Here is a 21,636-nt window from a genome sequence, read left to right on the forward strand (position 1 = left end):
ATTTTCCACTTCTTTCTGCCTTACACCATTCAAGTTCAGTAGGATACAGCCTCCAGCAGCGTCAGACCCAGGTGAAGTGCTCTGAAGATGTGTCTGTCTGAGTCAGGCAGCTCTGCATGCTGTTACCTGAGGGCTTTGCCACCCTGGCTTCCCCCCGAGCTTGCCTGCTGCTCACGGTCTTGTCTGTTACAGGAAGTTATTAGCTAAAATTGTGACTGCACTTTTGGGGGACCAGGGCAACATGAGCTGACACTTCCCCATTCCCAAACCTTCAATGCTGTACCATGCTTATTTTCAAAAACCACCACGGCAATTTTGCTACAAGAGCTCAGCACATGGAACGAGCACAGGATGCTGCCTGCCTCCCCTTATGATCTTATCATTACTGTGTTTACAGTGCCTGCCACTAATCTTGGGTTTGTTGGTTTAAGTTTCCAAGTTCTCCCTCTGCCTTGAAAAGCTGCTCATTCCTCATTTGCTCTCCTCAGCTACTGCCTCCTCCACCCCCAAACCCGCTACCTCCGTTATTCCCTCCCCATATTTCTCCTAACCTTTATCCTTCCCACATCAATACTCCATTGCCAACTTAACTGCTTATTTTCTTCTCTGTTTCTTCTCGAGTTTGCAATATCACTGCCTTACCACCCACCAAAAACCTCTTCCTAAACCTGAGCTCCCTTCCTAGGTGCCCTCCATTATTTCATCTTCCCCGAATGTTTGTTTCATTCCTCAACAGTAGCCGGCTGCTACAGCAACTGCTTCTTTCTCATCCATCTAATTATTGCAATGAATCTGTAGCAGATGCCAAAAGAGTGCTCAAATGCAATGAGAAATGAGTTTGAAGTACTGACTGCTCTTCCTCCACCAGATAGAAGGCAGGACAGTTTAATTACCAGGAGCTTTGCAAATACTCAAATTATCTCCTCTGGTTCTAAAACTTTTCATAATCCTAAAGATGTTTCAGCTACCAGCAGTTACAAAATGTGGCTTCTTAGAGAGGAGAAAGAAAAAAAAAAGAAAGAAAGGAAAAAAAAAGTTCTTTTCACCTAATTCATATGTACTATATCACCATTTTATCAACATTTAATATTTTATTGTTCATGTTTACCACCTCTAATCCTTTATCTTTGCATTTTAATTTCCTTCCTTCCACTAGAAGAATTAACAAGCATGCTGACTGTGCTTCTTCAGGAAAAGGCCATCTTAGCTTTATATGCAGCATAAATACAACCTTTGCGTAGGGGGAGGGAGAGGGAATTCAGCATACAACATAGGCATGATGCATTTTTTAATAACTTTATTTTTGAAAAATAATCAGTGTATTAAATATACCAAAATTTTAAAGAAACTTTATGCTGAAGAAAGAGAGCCACATATTCATATACTGAAGAAAAAGAGACATACTTGTTTTCTTTGTAGGTTTTGGGGGTGGTGCTGGTTTTGGGTATTGTTTTGTTTTGTTCTGGTTTTTTCCTCTCCTCTTCAGTGTTTAGGGTATGAAGATTAAAGATTCTCAATGAGATTTTTAAGATAAACCTGAATGCCTGATTCACTTTGAGAACATAACCATTACCATCAGCTCAGTAAGTTTTTTTAAAAAATAATTTTGGAAAAAAGTTTCAAAAAACCCCCATATTTCTTCACTGCCCACATAGTATCCTCAGGCACATTTAACGGCCATCTGACATCCAGATACCATAGCTCTTAATGAGCTCATTCACAAGGCAGGCTCCCTGAGTAAGCTGAGACGTCGAGGCAAATGCAAATGTTTGAAGAAACGATTGCTCAACAAAGGGTTGCAGGATTTTCTCTGAAATATGCAGGTCAAATTACTGGAAATGTGGAAGTGAAAATTATTACTACTTAGATTTTTTGGATTTGTCTTGTTTTCGAGGTAATAGCCCTGTCTCTTTTCTCTCTGGGAATTTCAGTCAGCTGCGGTGTCTTCTAAACTTAAGACCTTTGCAGATCACCATAAGCGCTATAGGCATTTCTTACTAAATTGGCCAAGATTTGCTTTTAACTCCATGGTTAATCCATTTTACCCTGGAAAACAGAAAGTCAGATAGCAAAGCTGTCCAGTCTGAACATTGTAACTAGCCAGATGCAAAAGATTTGCAGTGGGAATTATTTGTACAACTGGTTTCCTTTTTGGAAATAGAATCCCATAATTAAAGAAAAATCCTTATGGGGAAGGCTTTGAACTTAAAGGAAGGGAACTACATCACCAACCAACCCAAAGACTTGATGGGCCAGTGTAAATCCAACCTAAACTGAAAACAAATACAGGCTACTGCAATCATCACCACAGTCTGACTATATGTCTAACTTATAACAAAGCAAAGAAAGAGAAAATTCACATCAGGTTTGTTGTGTTTCACATAACAAACCTTAAATAGCAACAAAATGAAAATGAAATTTCAGCTGGAAATTGCAAAGCAGTAATGGGCTGAGATTCTGTAACTGCCACAGAGACTGAGCTGACACTCCACTACAAAACAGTTACTTTAGCATTTCAGTCATCCATGACTTATTAGATGCTTCTTAATTTTGATTTATGTTGGGGAATTTGTGATCAAAGAGGGACACATACAAATTTTCAATTTTTATCTCAATAAGTCAGTCATTCTGGAATCAAATCAGTTTACCAGTGAAGCAAATTTTAGTTTTTTATTTTCCTCTTGCTTGAGAAAGCTACTCTGCAGAATTTGCTAGTAAGACCTGTGAAAATTACTTATATGGAAGACTTATATCTTGAGGCTAAACCAAGTACACTGACCTTTCACTCCCTACCTAATATACATTCTTTATATGTTAAAATAAAATAACATATGGAATGGCTCCTGCTATTTTCCAACACCTGGAACCGTGCAGTACCTTATAACGCATGGAAATTATCTGATGTCTAATATTCTGATGACATAAGGCTACAGCCCCGAAATTATAGAGTGAAACAATAGGTCTGCACAGGTTGCCTTGCTTTTCTACACTCACGTGAAGACCACTCCTCACTTGCAAAAAAAAGTTAATTACGTAAAATTAATCTCTTTAATATATTAATCTCTTGCTCTATATGGAGGTGTGAAGACATCTTTCACCCAAGGCTGCTAACCTTATACCTCAAAGGAATCTCTCACTCAGAAACCAGAAGGACAAACATCTTTGTGTCAAAGTGTCAAATCAAACAACAGATGTTAAAATACATTTTCTAAGCAGCTATGGTTAAAGTACAGATATTTTTAATATAGATTTAATAGGCTTTAAAAATGCATATTTTTAACTTGCTGACAATATCACATAATGAAATGTCTCAAATGCAAGATGCCCCATGGTATGTGTGGCATTAGGAATGGAGGAATTTATCCTGTGACCCCTTCAGCAATCAAAAGCACCAAAAGGATTTCATGGAGAATTTTCAAGTGACTTTTATCTAAGGCCATACTACCCGGCTAGGGAAGGCATTTTCCATAAATTAATGACTTAATGCAGTTTTCACTTTTGCTTTCTGTTTCACTTTAAAAGAAAACCCTGAGGCTAGCAATACTGCAGTATAATGCAAACCCATGCTGGTTTGTAACAGCGGGCTGCATTGAAGGATAGCTCCACTCTTGGCCTCAACTGCAAGAGCAGGTCCTTGCTAGAAAAGAGGCTAAGGAAGGAAGCGTAGCACAGGAGCTTTCATTGCATTAGAAGGCAAGAAGGGAGAGGTACAGTAAGGATAAATACATGACAGCAATTAGTCCTTGAAATGCAGTGTTAAGTATTCCTATAGTTTTAATGTGTATGCTTACATTCAGATACTCTGTTGAGAAAACAAATAATTAATTGATCTTATGACAGGGTCAAAGCATGGGTATAAAGAAATAGAAATACGAAACCAAGTCCTCACAGGAGAAAACAAATCTAAATACTTCTGTTAATTCCCTGCAAGCCAACATATAAGTTTCTGATCCCTGAGAGTATGTTCTATACAGAAGCAAGGCGGGAGGAAGGAAAAGGTAGCTAAAAAAAAGCAGATGGGTGGACAGGACGGAAATAATAAACAGAGAGAGAGAGAGACTGCTCTAGTGGGGGAAATACTAGAAGAATTAATTGGGAGATAGAAAATGAAGACCTGAGAAACAAAGTTGAACAGCTATATGGGATGTAAAAAGGTATTTGACAGGGTGGATTCTTGAGGGACATATGGGGTTATTGGTTGTTGCCTTGGGTTACAGCAGCTCTTCATACCTAGACACCAGAAATACTGAAGAACACCATCTGGAGTGTCCCACTAAGCCTTCATTGACTAAAACCAAAAAACCAGAATTTCACTAACTAAGGAGCATTTCATTCTGATTACAAAATAAAGCAAGCTGCAAAGGGTATGAATTGCATCAAAACTTAGATTAAAAGTTCAGCATGGTATAATTGCAATATTAACTTTTTGGCTTATAAATCAAAAGCTGCAACACAGCAATCTCCCTGTTTGATTCTTGATGACAGCAGCACTATGAAAGAATTAATTAGAACTTCTGCTATAAGCTCAGGACAGCAGATCTCCCTTATATTTTATTTAAATAGTATGTGAAACAAATTAATAATAATAATTAAAACAAACAGTAGTGGAAAATTTTCTCAGTATATTACACAACCTTACCGAACATTCACATGTATTAACCCTTTTTGTACTGGCCATATTTGAATTGAGGCAATCACCTAAATATACAAATAAGTAAAGTACAGTACAGTGTATGTTAAATCAAATATTATCACAGGCTTATCTGTGCTTGGGCTAAATCCAGAAAACCACAGCAAAGCCTGAGAAAAAGGTGGACCTGGAATATACATGCAACAGAGCTTCCTTGTGTCCCAGAAACATTACTGAGCTATTACACAGGCTTTTGCTCATCGGAAATAGAGGAAATGAAAAGGGAACATCTGCAATGTCTAAAGTATTCTAAAGGGAATATACGGGAAGGATGTTTCAAAGCTATTTGAGCTAGTGTCAAACAGGGATAGCAGATGAAAAATCTAACGAAGGACATTAAACCACACACTAACAGAGTTTACCTTACAAAATAATTATTAAGCTGTGTGATAAATATATACAAAGTTCTGAAAATTATTAATGAACTGGGAACAAGCAAGAATCAAACTCAGTGGACCTTACTGATCTAAACTGGCCCCATGTTTTTCCCTTGTGATAGAATATTTGCTCACAATAAGAGTAAAACAGTTAAGGTAAAGCTGTTACTTTGAAAAATCTTGTAGTACCTACCTCAAAGCACTTTTTGTTGAATCCAGTGGTAACCTCTTTATGCAGGTATTACATTGCCATCTAGTGTATGCAGTATATATTGTAAACCCCAAGAAACAGAATTCCATCGTATATAGCAGCTGAATTTTCCCCTTAGCTGGCTTTCCTCAATACTTTTTATCTTGCAGAAAGACAGATTTCCTCCAGGCTACTCAATCCCAAGAAACGTATGACTCCTGTTGCAAAGAAATTCAGCACCATAAAGAAAGCACTCCTCTAGGAGCAGACACTCTACTGAATCCCGTTCTGCTGTATTTAGTGGGTACCTCCACTGAAAGTTTTAGGAATTTCAACTGTTCTCATGCAGCAAAGGGTGCTTGGGATTCAATGGTCCTCCCTTGGAGGGGACGCAAGCCCTCGCCCCTGACAGCAACACAGCCACCCTGCTCTGGAGTGACACTGGGTTGAGGAGAGAGGAACAATCCCAGTCCTTCTCATCCCACTTTCTGTAACTAATGAAACTGTTATCAAGAAAAGGATGGCAGCTAAGCTGCACCGACAAGTCCCTGGATGGCAAGGGGGCACAGTCCATGTTGTAGTGGTGAAAGACCAATTGCTCCATGCAGGAGCCACAGGGTGTTCCCACCATGCTCCCCAAGCCCTGAGCCACTGCCCCAGGTGGCCGCATGGGAGTCTCCCAAGCCTGCTCCAGGAGGAACTGAGGTTTCCCACCTGCACACCACCCTGTGGGCTGGTAGCAGTTACATATCCCACCCTTGAGTACTATCCTTCCCTGCATTACTTGGTAAGAGTACCTGAATCCACTAGCTGTGAACACTGCTAGAGGCACATCACACCCAAGTGAACAACAGGAGACATTTGGGTGCTTGTAAGAGTGGAGCTTGGCCATTTTGAAGTCTTGCAACACCAAGTACTGAGCAATGCCCCACCATGCTTTTGAATACACAGGCCTCACTCCAGTTTAAGAATTTGGCCTTTTAAACCAAGACGTCTGAAGCACATGTTTCTCCAATCTTTATGGTAAGATTTATCTTTTTTGGAAGAGTTCTTTCAAAACACAAACAGGCCCAGATCCAGAATGCAAAGGTTAACTTATAGCATAGTCAAGGCTACAAAGGAACAAGTAAATGCACTGGCACTGTATTCGAGAGCACCTGGCCACTAGGTTCATGGGTTGGCCAGTCGCACTGAGCACTCCCACCTTCCTGCCCAGTTCTTCCCTGGGCTCCGGGGTGCTGCAGTGAATGCCGAGTGAAAAAGAAAAAAATGGTTTCACACTCACCCCACCTGCCGGTTCACCTGAGACAGAAATAGGCTCCCACTGGAAAGAGAGAACAAGAAAGAACCCTTACTATGATCAGAAAGGGAAGCGGTATCTCAAAACTATGCCTCTGCTTTCAAAATCAGGCTTCCCAGTTATGGAACTGGAGAAGCTCCTTTAACCCCAACATCAGTTACAAATACCATGTTTTACAGGAACTGGCTACAGCTGTTCTTTTCAGTGCTTCACCATTTTAACAAGATATCAAGGGCCTGATGTTATGCATAACCAGCAGATTTTTACCTTCTTTTTGCTAGCTGTTGGGGCTTGAATTACTGGTTCTCCTTGGTAACACATTCGCTTGCTTTACTGGTCTTATCATACGATATATTGCACAGGGTGTAGTAACAATAAACGTATTTTAACAGCCTGTAGCCTTTTGTTTAGCCACTACATTACACACTTGTTATTCCTACAATTAATATTCAAAATACATGCTTTATCACATTCAGTCTTGGTTTGTTACTGACCCACATATACTACTTACACTGTGCTTCAGGATGCAAACAAGCATGCAGCCCATGAACAGCTGAGCTGGGGAGGAGGCTAGCTAGCGCCCTAATTCATTTCAGTCTAAAAAAGCCAAGTTAGCAAAAACCAACTGTTTAAGCTCACCAATGTCATTTTAAATGAAACACTACACTAGCTCTGTCAGCAGATCAGAGAGGCCAGTCCCTTCCAGCAGGGAGGGAGGTGAAGGACAATTAGGGCTGATAACTTCTCTTGTTAGTGCAGCTGTTGGGCGTTACGCCAAGAGAAAAGGTAGCAAGTGTAAACAGAGTTCCAGGGTGATTATAATTCCTTTTTTTCTAAATATGTTGAACACTAATTCAGCAAGATACTGATACCTGTACCTACCACCAATCATGTAAATATTCCCATTCTCTTTAATAGGATAGCAACTCAAGTACGAAAGTGATGCAAGTACTTAAGTCTTTAATGTAATAATCTACAGATACAGAACTAGGGAGAGATTTTAGTACACCTCTTCCATGCCCCCCTGTGGACTGTTTCCCTCATTCTGTCACTATCCTTAAACTTCTTCCAGCCTTAAATTCACAGCTTTTCATAGGCTGACACAGAGCATCATCTAAGTTAGTTCAGGCACATCTGTAGCCTTTTGACATGTAGTCATAAAAAGCTGCCATTGCTGTAGCTAGAGCCTGGTACTTTCCCCATTTACTAAAATAAAAGCACTTACAAATGATTACCTGATCACCAGTTTACTATATGATTAGTTAATAGAATAAATGGATGTTTTCTTCAGAGAGCAAGATATAAAAAGAAGGTAATTCTATCTATAACAAGTGGCTGTATCTGCATTATTTTTCTAAAAGAAAAATGAATTTTTGTTAACTAAAGAAAAAAACTGTTCCAAACAGAAGAGATTATATATAACTGGATACTTTTCTAATGATTTTGAATGGGTTGGGTTTTTTTAAATCCAAAGTGGAAATAGCAAGAAGTTTACATTAAAATTCAGAGGAGAAAAAACTCCTCTGGTTAGATGCCTAATAACATAGAGATTTCAACAGCATCCTATTAATGACCCTCAATTTGTTTGCTAGCTCTACCAAGGCTATTCAGCATTTAAGTTAGCAGCCAGCCTTTCATTTGAACTCTCCCAGCATGGGAAAGATGTTATTCTAAGGAAGTAGAGGAGGGTCAAGAAACTTCTGAAGACACTGTCCTACTAATTCCTAAACTGGAGCAGAAGATGAAGCTTGTAGCAAGAGCACTTCCATGTGCCAGTGTGATGTCAAGCATCAGTAGCCGGCTGAAGTCAAACAAGGTTTCTCAAGCTGTTCAGACTACAACTTTACAAGAAAGTGTTTGCTGATCATATGGTTATACACAATTTTTCACAGTAAAAGTATGCAGAAAAACAGGATTTCTAGCAATTCAGCTGCAGAACTGTTTCCCAAAGGCCATAGCCTGTTGCTGAGCATTCACAACAGTGGATGGCAAAAGTTACCACTGGATTCAGCTGAGAGGGATGTATGTCCTCACCTGGAAGAAGAGGATTTTACATTCTTGTCCTAAAAAATGACATCTTCCATTTAAGCGTCTGCAGTGTTTTGCATGGTTACTATAATATTTCTTTGTTAATAAAGGAAGCAGTAAAATATTGGAGGCAAAATTATAATATAGAGGGGGAAATCTTAGTGGAATTTCCTATGGCAGTGTGAGGTTTTTATTCACAAAAGGAGCAGCCATCTCGAATCTAATAACCAGATGTGTCCAGAACTCAGTGCTTCCAAATATTTCAGGTATGTGAGGTTTCAGAACATGACACGTTATGCCAAAAATGCACACAGGAGAGGAAACAGGTAATTGGGAGGGAAATGCGCAGTAGTAGACATGCCAAACTGCCCTTGCTCAACATGTGAAAGCTCGGAAAGAGGATCTTTGTGGTGGAAAGAAAAGACACGAGGTTATTTTCTACTCCCAGGGATGGCATTTGTAATCCAGAATAATTCCACTGAAGTCACTGGCTTTAAATATAGAGTGGAAAATGGACTCTGGCTGTTATCCCTTTTTAAAGACAACAGGAGGTGGAGAGACAGTTCAGCACATCTTTAAGTCTCTCCTCCTCTCTAGGGACATCTAGGATAAGGGCCAAACAGATACCTAAACACCTGGATTTGCTGACTCACAAAAAATGTTGGATTAAGGGGTGGTACAGAGGATGGTCACCTCATCAGCCAAAATTTGTTTGTCCCATCTCTCCAACAGAGGATGCTACCCAGCAGCAGGGGTGGTTTGAGTCACAACGCATTTCCTGCTTCACAGAATTTCAAGGTGGAAATATAATAATATAGTCTTGGCAGTAATAGGTAGCATAGATGTCCAGATTCTGTTTTAAGTTTTGGTCATCAAATAATAATTAAAGGGTATTTAGGGCATTTACATAGTTCTTAATTTTATGCTTAGATTTTCCACTTAGAATCCATGTTCTTTGTAGCATTTTTTTAGCTTTGCAAAGCAAGTTTTCCAAATATTAAAGACTTACTTTGGGAGAAAAAAAAGCAGTAACAGGAAGTGTTTGCAACTTGATTTTTATCTTTTGGTTATTTTGATCTACTATTTTCTAACGGAAAAACATTCTTTGGAAAAGTAGGACATGGGAAATTTTTTTCCCCATTTTAGACTTCTGAGTGCATTCCAGACACACACATACACAAAAAAAGAGGGTTTATATTTAACTATCCATTGATTCCTCAGATAATAACCATATTGTAGCTTTCCTGCCATTTTTTGTCCCAGATTGCTGTTTTGTTCTTTTCCCATCCCCTAGGTAGAAAGGCAAAATATTTGAATAGCTAAATAAACCTACGGATTTTACTCTACATGGTCATAGCTGAGTCCTCTCTCTTTATATCTTATTCTGATTCTGCAAGTGGGAAATAATTGAGATACATTCCTTGAACTTATAACACAGATGAGAGTTGCAAGATTGTATGGGAAAGGTCTGTCATCTCCGCACAGCTAGTTCCCATCGTGTCTCTTCATGTACCCTCTTTGTAATCTCATTGTAAACAAATCATTGTGGGCATATACATTATGAAGAGGTAGAAAAGACATTGTTGGTATAAGCAAAATGAATGTGAGCTATTGCCTCAAAATATTCCAGCAAGTTAGTGCTTAGCTGCACACAGCACAGATTCACAGCTGGTACCTATTGGTAGGCTTCCGCTAGCTTCCCTACAGCAATGCCAGCGACAGCCGCTGTGGACCTTCTGCCTAACCTCAGCATCCTAAAATTTCAAGGCATAGTCAAGTTTCAAGGTTTCCAACACAATATCTAGAAGAAATACCTGGGAAACATCAAAGGAAAATATACGCTGAGATTGACAGAATCTCAGTAATGGTAATTGTGACTCTGACGTTTGAGGAACTATTGCTAAGGAATCTTAGTTATTTAGCTGATGACAGGGAACTGTAGAGAAGAAGAGTAAATCAAACAGAATCCCCTTTTTAAGCTTCCCATCCTCCCCCCAATAATCTTCTCAGGTATGAAAATCCACAGTACAATTGTGTGATGTCCTGGAGAAGAACTGGTTTAAAATTAAGTGTAGTGTGACTTTATTGTTTTCCTTCATTGTACATTCAGCGTCCCCATAAACACACAGCTTTCAAGTTCTCAGCTTCGGCTGTAGTGAAGAAAGAGTTTCACTGCATGTGCTCCTGGATGTTTGTGCTCTTAGCTGCTTACCTACCGTTAATGAAGCTTATCCTGATATTTCCTCTCACTACTAAGCACGGTTTTGATTCTAAGATTAAGGCTATCCAGGTTCTAATCCAAGACTATCAAAGAATAAAGCAGCAGCTCAAACTATTTGGATGAACAAGTTTTTCAAGCATTGAACTTGATGTGGTAGGGATTAGGGTAGGTCAAACAAAGCCATTTCATGGGCCATCCTCTCTTGGAGGAAAAATATGCCTTGCAAGGCAAAATGAGAAATAGAATATGAATAAAACCATGAGATAGTCCTGAAGTGTGAGTCACATACAGCTGACTGTAACACACTAAGAAAAGTGCTGGGCCTTGCACACCCCACTAGTTTAGTGAGAGAACAGGTTGTTAATTTATTATTGCCCAACAAATACAAAGGTCTGAGATAACCCCTATTGTTGCTCTTCTGTGAAAGACTAGGTGAAGAAAACACTTCAAGTGAAACATTAAAATTCAGGGAAGACTAAATATATGTGTATATTTAAATCTATATAGATGTATATAGATATATATCTATATAGACATATAGATGTATATATTTATATATGTATGTATATGTATATGAATAAAACATTCACAATCTTTGTTTCCCTTTTGTGAGTGCTTTTTTATGGCTTGGGCAATATCCACCTAAGTATTCATTTGTCTAAAAGAAAGTGCAAGTTGTCATGGAGTAGTTTGCTCTAATAGAAGAGACTTCATGGTACGAGGAACTGAGAGTAAAAAGAAGCAGAAAAGGAACAGAACGGCAGTTTATGATCACACCTTTCTAGCCCCATCTTCAAGGAGAAGAATTCCTGAGTGACAATCTGGCAGGACATGAAGTATAAAGACTACTCTTTGCTTCATACCTCAACAATTTCTATCCAAAGGCCCAGAATAACAAGGTTGTTCATTAGAACTGATAAAGCAGTGCATGTTCTGTGACTGTATGACCTTCTATTACCAGCAGCATAGTTTCACCTTTTAGATAATAAATTTCGTTGTATGGCAATCTCTTTCACATTTACTGACCTGGAAACCAGCACCTTCTGCAGTGCACAGGCCATATCAGGATTTTAGCATGCATCTCAGGCACGTTGCAATAAAAAAAGGAGGTTGTGGAGAAAGAACAATTACAAACTGCTGAGGGGTGGGGGGAGGAATGTATGGCTTTGACATCCCATCCTTCCCCATGGAAGCAGATGGAATTGAGAGGAATGGAGACTTGCAAGACAAATAATTTTCTTGGATATTATGGGAGCTGAAGCTGCTGACATTATAAATATCATGCAAGCAAGCCAGTCTTTAATTAGTAAATTCTAGGAATAGTGTACTTCCAAGAAAATTGAGAAACATGTAAGACTGAAGGAGGAGAGAAAGCCCTTTTAAGCATTTTGATTGATCTTAAAATCAAACACATTCCTACAACATTTCAGCAGGTTCTGTTATAGTTGAAAATTAGGTTCAGAATCAAAGCTAAAAATCTCACTTGGTTTCATTCAGAGCATGGATAGTAAGGGAACCAACCCAGAAGCAAAAAACCCAGATATTTTTAATGGCATACAGATACTGCCCATGGAATCCAAGCCTGAATTCTCATAACCCCATAATTAATGCACCCAGAAATGCTCTTAGATTGATGAAGCAGAGGCTCAAAGGGATGTGTCATTGTCTAAAGCCTCAGGAAACAATTAAACCAGATGGGACAATCATCTGAAAGGGCATACCCATGAAGAATAAAGGATTGGTTCAGCCAAGGAACACAAACAGCATTGAAACAGTCTTTCAAAAGGACAACAATCTTATTGAAAAAAGTTCATGCGATGAAAAGTCTACTGTACAGCTACATGAACAGCAAAGGTGAATTAGGCTCACTAAGAAAATACTGAACATTAGTTCTGCTTCTGAATTTGCCTAGTTTCAGCTGCCAACTATTTGGTCTCGTTCAGTCTTTCTTTGCTAGACTGTGGGTTAAATTATGTGGCTACATTAATAAAAACTATGAAACTAGTAAAAATGCTTTTAAGTATAAGAATTACCCCATAAAATATAAAAAATCTGAATTGACATTTTTACAAATGAAAGATTCAAGTGGTAGCGGAATAATAGGTTTTTTCAAGACTTTACTGTTTACCTTTCAATAACACTTTTTTAGAATTATTTTTCAACCTACAGTTTTCAAAGGCACCTAAGGCATCTAGGAAGTTTTATCATAAGTGTATTGTTTTGGTACACAAACATTCACTGCAATCTTTTTACAATCTTTTAGATCTGTATTTATTATATTTTTATTTTGGAATTCATAGTGTTTTCTATTTTTATCTTGGCTTCAATTTTCTCAAATTTAAAACAAGGTTTTAAAGACAAATTAATTTTTAAACAGTCTGTGAACACATCTCCATGTTTAATTGCTTTGCTGAAGCAAAATTCCACTGGGTAAAAATTTCATTCTTCCATGACACTTGTTCAAGTGTATTATATGTAATTATTATTTTTTTTGTTTGGACTTTGTTTTCCTGGCAACTATTTATCTGAGAATTCTTAACATACTGTGCCAGCAACTTATGTAAACCCACAACTAATAGTACTGAATATTTTTCATGTTAATTTGAATTTATCTTGGCATCTTGTAATACCATCCAGTGCATTGGCAAACAAATATTGAATGACTTAACTTAGAATGTCCTCCAAATTTTGTTTCTTTTCAGTGGAAATCCCCTGCAAGCTATGTCTAACTTTTGAGACATTACAAAAATGATCAGAAGATTCTGCAGATGTTTAACATCTTGCATATTACCACATAAGTTAACAGGCATCTGATATCGAGGCCTGTCAGACATATGTGGAAATAGAGAGCTGAAGACAGAATTTGTATTTATTTGGAAGGGCATGTATCATGACCTGGTTTAACAAAGTTCAGAATCAGTTTCTTTTTCATTTAGTCTTTCAGTTGCCTGAAGAGGGTACAAGAAAGCATTCCCTTCAGAAGTTTCTTTTGCAAAAGACCTACTAAAACAGCTAATAAGTAGGATTTTTAGGTCAAAATTCAGTAAAAGATTCAGGTCTACCAGCTTCAGCACAATGCATGTAGGGCATCTGGTGCACCAGACGTGGTGCAGGGCAGCCTGCACGCTGAGCCAGCAGCCACCATTGTCGTTTTGGTATAGTCACCAGCTATATTAGAGCTGTATGTTACATATTTTAAAATATTCCTGTAAGCAGTAACTGGACCCCAGGCTTCCCTGGCCTCTTCGGTAAGGTGGCTGCCCGGCCCTCCCGGCGGAGGGGCACCTGCTTGCCCCTAGCTCCCTAACACAAGGGTCTGCCTGGGATTCACTTGTCTAACACAGGCATCTAATCTAGACGTGAGTCATAAAACCAGGAGTCTGCGTTCCCTTTATGGCAAACAGAATAGCTGCCTTCAAGGATTGCTGAGTAATTAAGTGCCTAAAATAGCCTAGAGAAGACGATGTATACATTCTTGCCCTGCTCCTTTGCTCCCACACACGTTTATGTACGTATGCACACAGTGAATCCAAAAGATAAACTTTGCAGCATCTAAGTCTTTTCTTTGCAGTAAGATCTTTCTGGGGCCTAAGATTTTATACACCAAACATCTGCAAGAACTGCCTCCCAACAGTTTTTATTACATCTGTTACAATCTGGTAACACTGGGACTGGAGTGAATGCCCTCATTTGCCACACAGTAGTAATAAATGCTGTGCAGCACAAGCCAGTTAGTTGTGTTTCCGTGTGCTCCTGCTCCCAAAGCTGCTTGTGTATGTTATCCAAAACTTCTTTAAACTAAAACGCATTCCAGCCCCCATAGGAAACACAAAGCAGATATGCTGATATGTGCATATACAGGGATAAAGATCACTGTCATGGTAAACCTTCAAATAAATTACCTGACTCTGAAAGAGAAAGAAGGAGGTATTAGGTTTACTGCTATTCCTTTCCAGACTGAGTTTCTAAGACCATGTCTGAGAAACCATGTCTCAGACCATGTCTGATCCATGGGATCCAGGAGCACTTCCCAGCCTCCAAGTCTTAATGTATGCCTGCCACGCTCTGACGTGGAGTCAGAGGCATAGGCCAGATCTTTCCTCCTATACCCCCAGGGAGGTGTAGCAGCTGTCTTCTACTTCCATTGGAAGAAACCTAAGCATGCAGGCCAAAAGCAAGCTACTGGTGGGGTCCCCATTCTGGAGACCTGAAGATTCAGGATGCCAGGCCATGCCAGGGGACTTGCCTCACAGTACAAATGCAAACTTAGGACCTTTAGACACCAGAAAGCCCTCTAATCCACTCCTGATGGGTCTTGGCACAAGTGATCCTTGAGCTGCTCAGGCTAGGTTAGTTTTTGACACACCAGAGAGAGAACTGGAAGCAGCCACGTAAAGTCACATGAGCAGATATTTAGTGAGCTGAAGGGAAGGAAGTCAGACTGTAATTTCATACTGGTCTTGGCAGCCAAGTCCTCTCTTGAATCTTGTCCATAGTTTCTGAAATGTGTTTCATTTACCTTTTGTGCGAGAGGTGCTGGAATGTGGAGGAGGGATGTTGGTTCTGCACCCTTGGACACCAGCACACGCACCACGGTGGACTGCAAAACAGATGCTCCTCCAAGTCCATGAACTGGAATCTCACATTACTGGATGGTATTGCAACACTGTGAAGCCCTCTATTGCTGCCACGCTGCAGTCAGGTGAGAAGTTCATCTAGCTCTATATTTTGTCTCAAATTATGGCCCTGACCACATCCTCAGTGGGTGAATGTAACAAAAATGTTACCCTGATTTACCCTCCTATCTTCCACTGAGCAGCAGTTCAGAGGCTTAGTGAGCTGCAGGTTGCCACTGGTCCAGCTAATCTCCATTATTTCTACTTTAGGTCTTGCAATGACTCTTAACAAGTTCCATGACCAGTTCTGCACTTTGTGAAAGTGGACTTCATTTCTTATTATTTTGCATCTTTTTCCTGGAAAAGATGAAGAACAATTACTGCTTATGCAAAATGAGCAGCCTTGGCTCCAGATAGTCCTCACTACTCAGATTCCAGGCTTGAGGGTCTGATAAAAGCCTCAGTGAAACTAACGGGAATCTTTCCAGAGTAGCTTTACCTAAAGTCTAAAGGCACACACATACTGCGCTCCTAGAATCCCATAGGCACATAATCCTACTCAGCCCTTTACTAAAGAATGATTAGCAAAAAGGTCTACAAAATCTACTTATTTCACAATACTAAACTGCTTCCAGTGCATTCCCAGATGTCAAATTCCCTCTACATTCCCAATGCAGGAGCCAAACTCTTCAGCTTCTCTCTTTGACAATTTCCACTGTGCACAGAGGGATGTGTGATTACAAAAATCTGTGGTGGCTTAACTGAGTATGAAAGTAGGACAAAGATAAAATAACATGAAGTATTAACCATCAATTCAGGAAAAATCTAGCACTGTGATAAATGGTGCCTAATCTTGGATGTGTTTAAGTCATTGCTGAAATACAATGCCTGAGGCATGGAGAGGCAAAACAAGGAGGGCTGAAGAAAGATCAGCACTGCAAGATCAGCCATTTAATTCAATTAATACAGTCCCATTATCACAGCTAGTAAAAGTAAACAGCAGTTGTTTCTAACTACCTCATTTTTATACCACCTATTCCAATACTTGCTATACTGCTCAAAACCTTAGCCCCTGGAGGCACAGGATTACATCAACTTAGTTGTCATGTTCTTCTCCCCCTAAAGCAGGCTTTAAGAATGGCAACTTGAAGCAAGCTCACTCAAAACCCTCACAAGCCAGGAGACAAACCAACCCACTGGGTTTCTTATGCCATGACTTTCAGAAAATCTCCTGAGTGTTTTTGTTTTCTGGGTTTAATTATAGAAGTCAGAAATACTGGAACAGAGGCTGTGTCAATGACCGAACTTATGAGTCAAATTAACAAGCAGTAAATTATTCACAACAGATGTAGCTCTACATAAACAGAAATGTACAGGACGAATAAAATACCTGCAAGAAGACGATCAGAATGAGCTCTTTGCAAGATTCAGGAAGGCAGAAAGCAAGCGCTGCAGTGATGTTTCTGGGTCCTGCGTTTCCAGTACTAACTACAGGTAAGAAACAAGGCACTCCTCCGCTGGAGCTGGTTTACCGAGAAGCTCTAGACAGCTGCTCTAACTCTTAGAGAGGTGGTCATTAAACTGCTGCTATTCTGCAGCCTCCGCAGGCCTGAGTCAAACCAAGCTCAGATATGGGAGAGAATCAGGCTCATGGGAACTGCGCCTTTTAACTTTAAATTCCAGCTCCTCTAAACCTACCTGTCATCCTTCGCTGAATCCTCTTCCTTTCATGGGCTAGTTATTAAGTGTTCCTAACACACCTGTTAGATCTGTTAACCTCAGAGAAAGAAACTTGGCAGCAATTCTTTCTGACATACCATCTCAGTTTTAATTTACACTTTAATGTATATTATTATCAGGTCAGGAATAGACAGGACTATACGTGAATTCACATATATCAACATGAACACAACAACCTAGCAAAAGGGAAACATTTTCAGACGCAGTGATTTTATTTGACTTACTTTGTTATTATAATCCTGACCACTGTAGTTATAAGGAATGCATATTACCACAGGCTTGCAAGCACACTGTGCTTTCTAATTCTAAGGATTGATATAGAAAAAAGAAAAGATTTGTAAATACTGTGGAAGGGAGAGACACACAACACCGTATGCCCTGTCTCCACTGACTGTGCACAGATGAAGAGTATCTCATTCTTAGCCATGACTTTACTTGAAAACTTGCATGGCAAAAGCGCTCAGAAAGATGTATACTCCAAAAGGAGGATGTTCTGGCACAAAGTTATGGGGCTATGGATGGCTCTCAGTGTGATACTGGCACTAATCCCAGTCTCGTTTCTCCGTTCAAACAGCAAATTAACTGGCACACGCACCTCACTGAGGATGTTTATGGCATACTCTGCAGATATGCACAGCCAAAGAGGCCACATTTTGAACCTGTAAATTACTCACACATTTTACATTTTAAATAAACCTGTAGATTTATTGTACAATAGTACAGCATGTGCCTTTTTACCAAAAGCTCAGCATCACACAACACTTTAATCTTCCATTTAAACATACACAGTCCTACAACACAGCTCAGTTCAGCTAGGAAAGCTACATAATGAATTAATTTATTGAGAGTCCTGGCTACGCTGTTCTTAAGGATGTTTACCTACAGCAAGAACAGTGGCAGTGGTTCTGGTGTTTAACATTTGATCACTTTAATCTGTTCTCAGCACAGTAATAGCAAGCAGTCATCTAGAGCAAAACAAAGAGATCATTGCAGGGACACTACATTTAATCGCAAATGCATGAAACAGTAGAACAGAGGATCTCACACATATAATACAAGTAAGGATGAGAAATCTGTTATGAGATCACTTCGATGTAATATCTGTACTAACTATGCCATACAATCCACCACACGGGAAGACCGGATGCATGACAGGCATCGCACCATGTAGTAATATTGTTTGGATTGAAATTGTTAAGTTTGGAAGGGGCAGAGCAGGGTGTTCTGTACAAATATACACTTGCCTTATTACATTAGCTTACAGGGCAGAAACACTCCTGTAGCCATTTGCCCACATACCAGCAGTCTCTTGTTTTAATGCATTTTTTGTAGTTTGCTTCGATTTTACCTGGATCAGTCAAAAACAATATCGTTACTTCCATACACAGAGTGGGTTTTGTGCTACGTGTCTTAGCCTTTCAAATTGTCATAAACACCCGAGTTGGAGTAACTGGGCATCCTTTACGCACACCCTTGTGCACAGCTAGCCACAAGTTATCATCAAGACATGTTCAGACATGATTCTTCATTTGCCACAGGGATTCCTCATCGCAATGGAGATTCGAAGTTCATCACTGCTTAACGACTTACAGCCAGTGAAGTTCCCCTGAAGTTTGGAATTACATGTCTACTACCCAAATGAGTTACAGGTTACATAGCAAATTCTTCATCAGGGAAAGTTTATGCCTTTCTATTGCTGTTCAATTTATCAATGTGTGTCAAACCTTAAGCCTGTTACTTTAAAGGTTCAAGTGCTATTTTGATTAAAGAATTTCAAATTCTCAAAAAACAGTATTTTCTGTAGATTTTTAAATACCCAAAGGAGGTAAATTTGGATCCTACTCCTGAACGTGTGATTTTTCACTTATGGCGGGAGCATGATAGTGCATTGTTGGTCGGTTCTGAACGGTACTGAACTCCTACAGCATCAACTAAAATAATATGCTAATCAAAACACAGACAGTGATACTAAAGAATCAGAGGAGGGAAATCTATATCGAACATCTGATCTTGAATTAAAATAGACCAGCAACAGTGTGTAAGCTTTCAAACAGATGAGATGCTTAGCTGCTATCAAGTAGCATACCAGCCGTGGTTTCAGAAGAATTATACCAAACTTGCACCCACTACGGTTCATATGTATTCTATGACTCTGCAAATTTCACTCATCTTAGACAAAAAACTAAAGCAAATTAATTCAAGTATACTAAAAAAAATGGGAGGAAGAAGGATCTTTTTAAAATCAAAATTGCTTTTTGTATCACCTTCAAGTGTTTTGGGAAAATTTCACCACGCTGAAAAAATTTTCACTTATCTAAAGCTAGAAGCAAGACAGATAAGACTAACCAGCAGAAGAAACAAAGTTGGAAACAAAACCATTCTTGGCTTGTGAGACTAAATGCATGTCCTCAGTAGACTTCCAGTTCATTGTCTAAACTGTAATGTTTTGGTAGCTTTTGGTGAAGATATAAACTTTTGGCTGATTATCTAGACACCACTGACACATGTAAAGATTGTTGAAAAGGTAGTTATCTAATTAAACAGACATCATCTGAAATGACTTCTTTTTTCTTGCTATAAAACAAACACAAGCAGCATATTAACAAGATGCACAAGGTCTTCTTCTTCACCCATTCACAATTTTTAATTTGGTTAATAAGTAATGAGAAATAATTAAAACCTGATCTTGAAATATCATTAACAGTTTAAGGAATAAAACTCTGCTATTTCCTGAATTCATTCCATGCCATCTTTAATAAAAGAGCTTAAGCAGATTCCTTCTGCTTACTAAAATGAAGTCAGCTTATGTTTCTTACATATTTAAATAGCCCCAACACCAAAGACATACAAAATGTTATACTGAATTTTAATCCTTGTAAAACATTATAACACCACACACTGTTATTATAAATCTTTTCAATAACATCCATTATAGAACTCAGTAAAGAGCACTGTCTATTACTATGCACTGTCAAATATTTCTGGCAGTATTGGGAATTGACTACAGCATATTTCTTTTTTAAAATCAAGAGTTAACCTACATATTCTGAACTTGCAAATAATACACAACAGATTGTACTTCCATATATGCTGCAGAGATATTCACTCATTTTTTTCTGATTTGTATGTAAGAGTAAATTTTCTATAACAATATGAAAGAAAATTAATAACTTATTTATCTAGCTAGGAGGCTAGTAGTTATTTATAATCATATCAATCAAAAGATGACTGAAAAAATTCAAAGTTAATTATTGTGAAGTGCACAAAATCTAGAATATAGGGACTTTCCACAGTACATTATACTAAGTCAACATATAATAGATTAAAAGCTGTAAAGCCAAAATCTTCATTTAAAAATTTAGTGTTTCTGACATCATCTTCCACCATTCCATCAACTCTTCTTTCTCCTCTTCTTTTCTTTCAGACAATGACTCCAGTTCAAAATCAACCTGAGTAAAAGAAACAATCAAAAACATCAGTAAGATCAGTAGAGGGAGAGAAGTGTAGGCTTTTAAGAGTCATTTATTGAAAGAAGTTGTTTAACACAGACATGGGGCTTAGGGAGGTACCTTCCATTTTAGGCTAGGATTATTTCAAAGTCTCTCAGGCCTGATTTAAATATGTGCAATTCTAGTATATCAGTACAATAAACTTATCTAAAAAGTGCACATAGGTGACCAAAATTTCCAAAAGAAATCAGACATCTGTCCAGTCTTTGGACAGACTTGTCTAAACACTTGAAAAAATGGGGGCCAATGAAATTAAAATTGAATAATAGCCAGCCACATAAATCTTCTAGCATATAATAAAAAGTATCATCAGTGTATTGCTGTCTAATACCTAGCAATGCAGACCCCCACCGTATCAAAACACATATTCAATTTTATGCCATCAAGAAGATCCAGGGAGCTTTTCTGACACATGGTTCATTAGTGCAGATACGATGTGCTAGTGTAGTATATCCTAGCATATGATACACTAGAGAAATAAGCATTTATTTTAATTAAGAGTGGAATTCACACCTGTACAGAAGACAAATTAAAAATGCTTCTAAACTCTTAGATGCAGTCTAGGTCTTATTCACTATACACAATGGGTATCTACACCAAGCGGAGCTCCATCGCTATCTTTCTGCACAGATCTCAACACTGGTTTTAACCTATGCAGGTAGTCACTTGACAATTTAGATTGACAATATCAAGTCTCAATGAAAACTTCAACATCTCTTACTTTTTATGTCACACTATTTAAAGATATTCTGTAATCTTCTATCTGATTGGCTATTCACACATCAACCAATAAAAAAAAAAGTATAAGTATCTCAATCTTATCCCTCACTGTGTCTTTTCATTTTAAATAAGACCAACAGGAGATGAAATGAGTTTACAATGAAATTACTCTCAGTTGCTTGTGCAACTACTAGAAGATTAGATTTCTAGTCTGTCTTCTAATTTAGCATATTCTGAAATACTAT

General features: G+C 38.7%; 1 protein-coding gene across 1 annotated transcript in view; it reads right to left on the reverse strand.

Annotated features, from left to right (window-relative positions):
- Positions 1 to 17,272: 17,272 nt before the first annotated feature.
- The window catches only part of CPE (carboxypeptidase E), a 60,030-nt gene continuing 55,666 nt past the window's right edge, over positions 17,273 to 21,636 (reverse strand). Inside the window, exon 9 of the mRNA XM_072861465.1 lies at positions 17,273 to 20,611. Within this exon, the coding sequence (XP_072717566.1) occupies positions 20,513 to 20,611 (99 nt within the window). The 3' untranslated portion in view covers positions 17,273 to 20,512. The remainder of the gene's footprint in view (positions 20,612 to 21,636) is intronic.

The sequence above is a fragment of the Ciconia boyciana genome, chromosome 5 (genome assembly GCF_034638445.1).
Source record: "Ciconia boyciana chromosome 5, ASM3463844v1, whole genome shotgun sequence".
Classification (NCBI taxonomy): Eukaryota; Metazoa; Chordata; class Aves; order Ciconiiformes; family Ciconiidae; genus Ciconia; species Ciconia boyciana.